The 10,867-nt window shown below is 33.0% G+C and overlaps 1 protein-coding gene across 1 annotated transcript; it reads left to right on the top strand.

Annotated features, from left to right (window-relative positions):
• The first annotated feature begins 52 nt into the window (after positions 1 to 52).
• Positions 53 to 2,315, top strand: LOC111636820 (lysozyme-like). The gene is made up of 4 exons (XM_023382160.1): positions 53 to 253; positions 1,228 to 1,289; positions 1,411 to 1,543; positions 1,750 to 2,315. The coding sequence occupies exons 1-4, from the start codon at positions 211 to 213 to the stop codon at positions 2,016 to 2,018; spliced, it is 507 nt and encodes a 168-aa protein (XP_023237928.1). The 5' UTR covers positions 53 to 210; the 3' UTR covers positions 2,019 to 2,315.
• Positions 2,316 to 10,867: the final 8,552 nt, after the last annotated feature.

Here is a 10,867-nt window from a genome sequence, read left to right as displayed (position 1 = left end):
AGTCACAGACAAAGTAGTCGTAAAGTAGCCTTCGTCAAACAGGTTTCAACACTCCTTTTTACCAGAGTAAATGAAAAAGGTATCGTAGCTTAATGTAGACACAAAATGAAATAAATTTGGTTTTAAATATCAGTCGTATATAAATTAAATATACGTCAGATTAATTAATAATATTCTTCCAATTATAAACAAAGATTTTTAAATAATATAATGAAAATCAAGACAATTCTTTTTGTAACGTTCATCCTTATCAGTAAGTAATTTTATCTGATTCTTTATTGTATTTACTACAATTATTTAATTATTTGGGGTTTAAAGTAATAAATAGATATTAATTTATACAGGGGGGTGCAAAAGTAGGTATATAGTTCATAGTCTGAGAAATACAAATGTTTTGTGTTCATTTATTATTATTTTTATTATCTTTTATTAGTTCGTATTCCTTATTTATGATTTAATTCGTACATATAAATAAATGTTTTTTCTTTCTATTATGAATTTTTCTTATCAAGTAATTGTATATCCAGTCTGGAAGTTCAATGTTATTACGAAACAATTACGATACAACTAGACAATATTTACTTTCTTCTCTGCTGATTTGTATTCTATAGAATATGTTTATCACACTTCCAACATTTTTTCTGCCTCGCCAGCCTCTTGTTTTTACTTGAAGAAATAAAAGAAAATATACTTTTATGTATTTCATATTCATTTCTAAAATTAATTTATATTATTAATTAATTAACAGGTTAGTTACTAACTTGTAAACTTAGCTTCTAACGTAGGAGACAGGATGACATCTAACTTTAATGTTTTAGTGAAAGTTTACAATAAAATTAAAGTCGAAATCGTAAAATCTTCTTTAAACAGCGTCAATTGGACATTTATATATGTTTATGAGTCGTTGAAGTGTATTATATCATACAAAATTAGCATATAATTTAAATATTGTCGCGCTAAACAGTCGCGATGCGTCGCGCGTTAACCTTCGCGACTCATCGCGACCGTTCTATTGCTGTTCGTATTAATTTTTTTTTTTATTAAAATAAATATTTAAGTATTCTAAATTATTTAATAGAAGTAGAAGAAATGTTTGATTCTCAGTACTTGTGTGGTTTAAGTCACTCGCAACGCGTCATTTTCGCTCGATCCAGCGCATATCGCTGGATAGAAGTACCTTAAATATTAAAATAAAATTTATTTATTTATATATTTTTATCTTTACAGCAGTAAATATTTCCTGTACACCTGATATTCTTGATAGAAGATGCTTAAATTGTTTTTGCCAGGTAAAAATATGTGAATTAAGTGAATATCGACACGCCTATTTGCGCGCCACGCTTCAAAGATTTTTGATACTCGCATATAATAATTTTCGAATTATTTTAAGATTTTAATTACATATTTTAGGCCCAGACTGAATGTGATAGGTCATTTCAATGTTTAAACGAAAGTATTATTTTGTGTGGACCGTATTTATTAGGTTATTCGTTTTGGGTAGATGGACATAAACCCGGACGGGACGATTCCAAGAAGGATTTTGGTAAATTTGCAATTTGAAAAATATTAAATTAATTTATAATTATATTTACTAAAAATTTATAATCGTAATTTTAAATTAATTGGCGCGATTAGATAAGCGAACGGTGTATTTGTTCGCGCCGAAGTATATTTGAAAATTGTACAACTGGAAATGCCAACACTTTCAAAAGAATGATACATAATTAATCCATATTTTATTTTTTATAGATAATTTTAAACGATGTTCAAAGATTAAAGCGTGTGCGGAAGAAAGCATACAAAATTACATGAAGGAATATAGCAAAGATTGCAATGATAACAATATAGTCGATTGCGCCGATTACTTTCTAATTATATTGGGAGGACCAAACTCTTGCGATGATAAGAAGTTTCAGGAAAGATTTGAATGGTTGAGATTTTTAGAATGTTATCTTAATACAGCTACGGACGTTGAAGAAGCATTGATTAGCGCGGGCTTAAAAAAATTCAGATTTTAATGAATAGTTGTGAAAACACATCTTTAAATATTCAAGATGCTGGAAGGACAATAGTAATCATTTACAATTTACAATCGAGGGAATATGTTTCAGTATAATGAAATATTATTGATAAAACCTGAATATTGTTTTCAAATTTTACATATTATAATTGAGTTTATTGAGAATAAATCGAAATATTTTCACATTTCTTTCTAATAATTTAAATATAAATGAATATTCTAATGTTTAATGTTTTGATAATTATACAAACGAACTCTAGAGGACTAAAGAGCCTTGTTCGCCCTTTACTGGTCACGCGAGTGTAAATAAATTACTTGTAACAATTTCTGACTGTTTTCGTTTTAACCACCCCTCGGATTAAAAATCCGTCTTCGTCATTGAATGAAATTTTTTTAATAGCTCTAAATTTATATTTTCGAGAAGAAAACCTAAAATGATGATAATGAACACTATAACAACTTAGAGATCATAAGTCGAGCTCTAAACAATTCCGCGGAAACACTGTCCATTTAGAAAATTATTATTAGTTTAAGAAAATTCTGTATTGGAAAAATTTAAATAGGAATAGCTTCATTTACTTTCTTAATTTCTTACTTTAATTTTTTTTTTACGATTAAAATTAAAATTTATCATTTCTACGCTATTTTAAAACGAGGAATCGAACCGCAGCGTATTAAATTAAATTTGAAATTTTATAAAATATAATAGTTAATAGTTACTGATGGCTATTTGCTAAATTGTCGTCGGGATTGCAAGATCCTTCCGACGTCAGAACCTGACAACAGTTAGGATAGTTAAAGGTCGTGTCCTAACTCGCGAATCGTAAACGAATATTGAGTAGGAGGGTTGATTCGACTGTCGAGTCGGGGAGTGCAATGGGTAAGTCAATAGGGGTCTAAAATCCGAAAAATGGAGTCGACACAAGGTTTAAACAAGCTAACATATTTAATATAAACGACATAAACCTAGATTACGAGATAACTACGAAACATAACTATATACTAAACGTAAGAACGGCGCTCGGGAGGTTCGGGGGAAATCCTTCCCGTTCTATGATATCTACGTTTAAGAAGAGAGAGCTTTCAAATATTCTGACAAACTACGGAATGCCTCGCCGAGAGAGAAGTTGTCCTAAATTGCCGAGGCGTAGGGTTTTCCGCCTAGAGCAGGGGTGTCCAACCTTTTTGTTTCTCTGGACCGCATTGGAAGAAGTCAAAGAGTTTTGGGCCACAAGCAGTGGTGATATTCAGCGGGTTCGCACAGGTTCGGCCGAACCCGTTGATAACATTTTCAGTTTTCCAAACCTTGTTAAACATATATAACATTTCTCAGTGGTTTTGTTTCTTTTAAAAAATATATTAAAATATACGTATTATACTCTGTAACACTACTAAACTAGAGCCTTCCGATGCACCATTTGAGCGAAAAAAATTGTTAAGGAAAAATTTTCTGTTAGCGAACCCTTTGTTAAATGTTTCGAGTATAACCACTGGCCACAAGTATATATAATATATACTTGTGGCCCAATATACAAGTATATTTAAGGATTAACATGTCTAGATTATAATAATAAGTATTAAAACTTTATCACGAAAGAGAATATTTTAAAAAATTACTTCTACAGACACTTTCAATTTTTACTTAGAAATAGATAAATTCATTTATTTGAAAAAACGCAAATATTTCAGTCTCTGATTAATAAAAAGCGACGAAACACCATTTTAAAGTGCATTTTTATTCGACTAATATATTTATAAATGATATGTAGCCCAAAAAGTAGCCAAAGCGCCAAATGATATTTTTTACATCAAACTAAAAAAAGTAGCCACATTTGGCGCAATGTAGCCAAATCTTGCAACGCTGGAAGGAATACTAAATAAAGCTGGAGTTGTGACTCAAAGGATTATAGAGCCAAATGCGGAAAAAGAAGAGAAAAGATAAAGAAGTGAGAAAGGTTGGAAAATTAAGACTCAATATTTGCCTAACAGAAGAACTATTTAACCTTTCTGACAACTTTTTATCTTTTGTCCTTTCTCTCCTTTCACCAAATTTGGATCTATAATCCTTTGAGTCACAACTCCAGCTTTATTTAGTAATCCTTCTTCATTCACACATCTCCAAGTACATGAAAATATTTCATTTCCACTCAAAACTGAAATATAAATAAAGGTTTATGGCTTTGTGAAATTTCTTTTCTGAGTTTATGCCGTTGAAATAAATAAATAATAAAAAATTAAAACATATGTCGGTTTTGTTTACACCTTTATTGGGCCGCATGCGGCCCGCGGGCCGCGGGTTGGACACCCCTGGCCTAGAGAATGGCGACTCTAGCCATCAGAGGATAATGGCAAGCAGGGGCGTGCCGTGACATTCGATGATTTGGAAGCTGCGTTTTTGTAACAAGCCGACTTCCAGGGGCAATCAGTCAGTGATGGTCTAGGCCTCTAGAGTCCATTCGTATTCGTTTGTTCGATAAGCCAGTAAAAACCGTAGACTTCTTTAAATGTATTTTTAATTAATAGATTATCTAACGCACTTAATAAATAAGCGAGTTCAATATAATTACCTCTGTTATATTAGATTTAATAGATTCTCTACGCCCTCTAAATGCCAATTCTCGCTTCGATAACATCTACTAATTAAAATATAATATATCTATTAGCCGTAACTATCTCGTTATAATTTTCAATATATATTTTATATCGTGTACTAATGTTAAATTCTATTCTATTTTGATTTCCAAATTGCTTCAATTTTACGAAAGATTCGATGCGAGATTTACGATTTTCGTGTCTTTTGCCAGCTTTACTCAAATTATTTAAATCGTCAAAGCCAATCTCATTCCACACACTAATTTTATTTGAAAATAGTAGGCGAGGCCAACAAAACAATTTTTGCACTTTTATGCATCCACAAAGCCATTTTATGTTTTGATAAATTTTATCGCGAAAATGTCGAACAAATTTTTTTGTCGACGTATTTATATTTAATTTAAGCATTGGTCTTTCTCTTTTAATAATGTTTTCTTTTTCATTATAAGGTCTCGAGCCAAAACTTTTTGAACTAAATTTTCAATATCGCAATTACATTCTAAATTGCTAGCCATAATATAAGGGCTAAAATTAAAAATAAAATTATAAAAACTTATTTGGTGAAATAAAATGTGTGATGGATATACAATTATACATACCTGGTACAAAATATTCGATTGTATGAATATAGTTTTGTGAAGAAACGTACATAAAAATAGCATAAGATATTCTTTACTTTTTAAATATTAAAACAATCCACTTAGTTAAAAGTGCTCCCTATCAGTGGCTCGTGGATGGAATCAGAGACGATCTTGGTAGGTGTGCGGTGCGTGCATGCGTGCCAAATCCCGAGGGTGCCGATACCGGTTAACGTCTTTTGTCGTATCACTAGTATATCTCAAAGGACGCGAAGGGGTTGTTGTAAATTTTAAACGTTTCTCATCATAGCTGTAAAAATCTAAATACGTTAAACTTAATAGATTGTCCGTCTTTTGTTTTCTAACTAATTCGTTTTAGGACCAGGTGTTGTCCACGGAAATTTCCAAAATTTACAACTTTTCGGTCACTCTCGTCGAACTGGAAAAATGTCTGTCTTTATTACATCTAATACAGTATTTCGAAGAAATCAATCCCCATTGTACTCGGCTATAGATTGGTTCGGTTAAGCTTTTGTTTAAGTAATATTCCAGCTTTTTCGTCAGGGTTTTGTTTACGTCCCCAATTCCCTAATCGCTTAATTATTTAACTACTTCTTAAGTAGAAATAAGTCGAAACCGGTTACTTTGTACTCGAATATTTGTAGTCTCGGGAAAAAGTGGAAAGACAAATTTTTATGACAAACGGATACATAAATCGTAAATTAAAAAAAAATAAATTCTAGAGCCTTTTCTGTACCTGGTGCATCTCTCTCATTCATTAAATTTAGCTGTAAATGACGCCGTCGAAGTAACGGTTAATTTTTTAACATTATACAAGAATTGTACACGTTTTTTTCTACATCCGCTTAGAGATGGGACGTACGAAATCGTAATATCACCGGTGTAACATTGAAATCTGTGAGTAATATAAAATCGGAGAGCGGAATAAAAATATCAAATATTTTAATGGATTTTTGAAAACTCCCGTCAACTATACGGAAATATCGTAAAAACGTACCACTAAATCCTTATCGGTTGGGTTAAGTTATAAATTTACTCATTATTCACGTAATCGGCCAAATATCTAGCGGGCGGGCGGCTAACGGCCCGGAACCGGTCCCGAATAGAATTGGAAGCGTTGGAATGTGTAGCATCGACCGAGGTCGTAGGCTTCCACCGGCTAAACCGGGTGAGGTCGGTGCTCCGTAAAGCGCGTGCGCAAATCTGGCTTTTGGAATCTGACAATACAGAGATTCCATTCCGTCACTAATATTCGAATATACAATAGCGATCTTATTTTTTTTTTCACGTTTAGTATAGAAATTTGTAATAAGATACGTAATGCGATTATAATAAAATATTGTGCGATTATTTTCATATAATTAAAATTAATATGTATTTATTTTTTTATAAAATAAAGGGAAGCGGCGCTTCCTCCGCTTCTAATGACGGCACGCCACTGATGGCAAGGCTGGATTTTTGAAGAAAAGCCGCTCTGGAACATGGAGAGACTGGAGACTTGGTTGGAGTCTGCTGGTGTCCGCCGGAATATGGCGAGTCGAGAGACTGGGTGCTATAATTAGAATCTGCCGGTGTTCGTGTTGCAACTCGAGTTGAAACCCCTTTTATCCTCCTTAGGCCTGAGAAAATGATCAGGTGATCGGCTGTTTGGAGACGAAGTTCCAGTGTGATATCATAGGTGAGCCGTTGATGACGCTAAGATGTCGTTTAATTAATCGGAGCTGATAGTATAATATTTGGCTCGAGACTCGTGTTAGATTCATCCGTTTACTCATTCGAAGGTTAACTTTCCTCTTTTAAGATGGGAACTACCATATCCTCCATATTGGCCGGATATCGCCCCTACTGACTATCATTTATTCGGGTCTTTAGAATACAGCGCAAGAAATAAAACCTTCCGTTCGCAAGATGATGTATTGATACAAAGAAGTTTAATATCAATTTTTGCCTCCAAAAAACTTTTTTCAATAAAGGATTTCTAAACTTAGTAAATCGTTAAAATAAAGTTATAATTAATGGTGGTGATTATATAATTGAATAATGTTAATGCTAATAACTACTTACCTATCTTTAAAAAAGTTTAATAACACCTAAAAACATTTAAATAAACTTTACTAAATACGAAGATTAATCTATAAAAACAAAGCACATTGACGGTCTTAAATGCTAGTGTCTGAAAGCAACTCGAACGACACTTCCTTGATAGGAAAGTTAAAGTAAAAAAGAAAAAACAAATTAAAGTCAAACTGACGAAAGACACAAAACAAATTGAAAATTTTAATAATGTAAAATCCATGGGCAAATCTGAGATGACACGCGCGCTTACTTGAATAAAAAAAAAGTATCGAATTACGGAGTTCGCAGTTAAAAATTGTGAAACTTTGTACAAACGATCTCCCGAATTCTCGGAACGTCTTAGAAAATACAAACTTGTATGTTGTTATAAGTTGTACGAGTGATACCTGTATAGGAAAGTTACTATGTTAGAAATAATTGCATTTCAGTTAGATATAAAAATTGCTGAAAATGATCTATCATTTTTCCAGATATAAACAAATTATGGAAATGGAACTCAAGAATATTCTGCTTGCAACATTCATCCGTAAAAGTATTAAATATTTTCTTTTAGTATATTTACTATCATTATAACAGCTTTCGCTTGGGTTGTTGTGACTTTATCTTTCTTCCCTTATCTTAAATATGATTTTATATACAGTACCAATAAATGTTTTATATCAGCGCGTTATTCTAACCTTATTCTAACCCTTTTCACTGCTGCGCCCGAGAATGATATTAACAATTCCTTCTTACGTAAGAAGATCGGTTATTCCTACAAACTGTAGCGCTACGAGTTGTAGAGCAGTAATTCTCAAGCAGCGGTACCAGTACGCTCTTGTTTGAGAACTGCTGCTGTACATTCTTTAGTGTTTCTTGAGTGTGATTAATATTGAAGGCGAAGGGCGCGAAATGCAACAAAGAGAAGAGAGCTATCGAAAACGTGAGTGCACGTAATCTTGCCAACTGACACGTAAACATATATTAAAACTTTTACCTACGGCGCTCGCACGCGCAAGCCGACGAAGCAACGTTTTCGTTCTAACGATAGTTATAGACTCACAGCAGAAAAAGAAAAAAAATGCGAACGAGACAAACTGGAATAACGACATAATATTTATTTTAGAAAATGAGAAAAGTCTTTTTTTCTTTTTTGCAGAGCCACACTGTATACATCTGGTTGTTGTACGTATTGCAGTTTTAAAACGCCATCTGTTGGTGAAAGTATGAAACTACAACTCACGATCACGCTTTCAGTCTGAAAGAAATTCGTTTCACTCGCCACGTTTGGTCTGCTTTTTGTCTTTACTATTGATAAGACTTCACTATTGATAAGAACAATTTCAAGGCCCTGAAGAAATTTGCAGCTGATATCAAGAAGCTCTACTAGATTGTTTCTTCCCTATAGTTGGTGATGGATTTTCAACTACCTATGGAACTGTGTTTATCATCTTGCATCTTTTGGTATCAGCTTAATTGGACTTAGCTACCTTTTATAGGTACGCTTTTGTGTCTACTTGTCTCCACTTATTGTATTCTCTGTGTCTATTGTCCTTACTTTTTCAGCTGTTTTGTAACCCGCGATTACATCTGACATTGTCGGTCAACTCCTACTGTTAACCTCTTTATACTGTGTAAATATATGTCTCTGTCCCACGTGTATTTTTGTATACTCCAAATTACTATTGTCGCGCCTACCAATCTTGTAATTATATTTCTATGTATGTAATTCTGTAATATTCCTATTGTTATTTTGTACTGTGTTATTATTTAATAAATGCGATGCAGGCGCCCACGGGTCCCATGACCCTGGCTACTTTTTCCCTCTATCCTATCTCACTTTACTTCTCCTTACTCTTACCCCTTCTTACACTCTCAACTCTTCCTCCTTTTCTAGTCTGAACATGGGCTATACCTCTGTGTGAGGCCCTTATCTTTCTCAGCACTGCTTTTTGTCTTTTCTTTCTCGTCTTTCTCATCCTTTCTTCCATCACGCTTTATTGATACGTCATTGCTCCGTTTTATTTGTCTCCGTCGAGTCGAGACTGAGCTCTTTGCAAAGGTGTACAGAACGTTAGAGTCAAAACTGCACTTCGTATATTATCAAATGGACATTATATAAGTCTACCTTGAAAAATTGCTACGGCCAGACGTAATTGTTGATTCATCGTCGATGATTACACGAAACAACGAACAATGGATAATTTTGAATTCAACGTAAAGCACTAGATGGCGCCAAAGATTACTAAAGGCACGTAAGGACGGATAGTGTATGCATGTAAGAAACCTTCAGACTTCTGTTGCTTGTACTTTTTCTTTGATCTTTATAATAAATACAACTGTCCCGATAGTCATTTCAAATGCCAAACGATGAGCCGAAAATAATTTTTTTTTTGTTGACAATCGTCCGCTGTAAATACATTAAAGCATTAAAAATGCATTTGTGGATAGTAATTTTAATTTATAATAGAGCCAATGGAAAAATATAACTGTTTCTCCTCGAATCAAACAACCCTTAAAAGTGCACGGACTGCTCTAATCTGAATTCATTGTATTTAAGTAAACTATTTTTATTTATTAAGTTTATTTTTTAAAATTTATTTATAAATTTGAATTTCGATTCCCTTCATTAAGTTTCCTTGTGTAATTAAAAAATTATATTAAAACAATAGTAACTGAAATCTGTTTTCATCAGACTTCCAGCTCAAAGTTATTCGGTTGTACGAATACGTTTGCGTTTTACTGTATTGTTTTTGTCGGAGCAGCAACAACACAATTCCTGCAAGTTTTAATTCACTGCGACGATTTAAATATATAATACAAAATTTACCCCGTTTCTCGCTATTATTTCCTACTATACACAACTGTACACAAGAGAAAAAGGCTCGTTACGTACGAACTATTTTTAAAATAAAATCTTATAGCACCCGGGAAAGTTACGCAACTCGTTGCTACATTTTTAGTCATTTCCGTAGTATTTTTATTTATTTCGCATCCACTATTGCCACAATGTTTAGCAATTGCGGCGCAGGGTGGTTAATTTTGAGTGCCAATACAATTCTTTAATTCTTGATTCGAGTTTCGTTCTGTTTTACCTGTATAAAATTTTTATCTTCAATAACTGCATTCAAATTTATATCTCAAATTATCCACATACAGATTTTTATTATTTGTTAGTTTATCGTTATTTCCACGTACTGTCCGTTTAAGAATTTTCACTATAGTTTCAATATTTGACAATTACTACGTGTCGTATTATTTAACCATTAATTTGGTATTTTTCAAAATAAAATTTAGAAATGAAAAGGCAAATTTCCATACTTAAATAAATTTAATGACAAAATTAAATACTGTACAGTCGACCCCCTATAAGATCATAGATACGTTTCATTTTTTAGGAATCCGATTTCTTACGAGTCGTTCCAATCACAGCCCGACACGTGTAAAGTTTACGGACTACGGCTGATTGAAAGGTTTTCTTTCATAAAATTAATCGATTCTAAACTAATCCGACTCAACATTTCCAAAATACGTATATTTTTTCGTAGTTTTATAGGAATCGTAATTATAGGGACCGTAATTATAGGGGGGTCGACTGTAT

The sequence above is a fragment of the Centruroides sculpturatus genome, unplaced genomic scaffold, assembly GCF_000671375.1.
Source record: "Centruroides sculpturatus isolate CEXI.00-Female unplaced genomic scaffold, Cexi_2.0 scaffold975, whole genome shotgun sequence".
NCBI lineage: Eukaryota > Metazoa > Arthropoda > Arachnida > Scorpiones > Buthidae > Centruroides > Centruroides sculpturatus.
This window is presented reverse-complemented; position numbering and strand designations above follow the sequence as displayed.

Bases quoted from the DNA above. Each gene is read 5' to 3' on its own strand.
- LOC111636820 (XM_023382160.1), top strand. From the start codon at position 211: ATGAAAATCAAGACAATTCTTTTTGTAACGTTCATCCTTATCA. The intron at 1,290-1,410 runs GTAAAAATATGT...TACATATTTTAG, and splicing joins GCTTAAATTGTTTTTGCCAG to GCCCAGACTGAATGTGATAG. The intron at 1,544-1,749 runs GTAAATTTGCAA...TATTTTTTATAG, and splicing joins CGATTCCAAGAAGGATTTTG to ATAATTTTAAACGATGTTCA.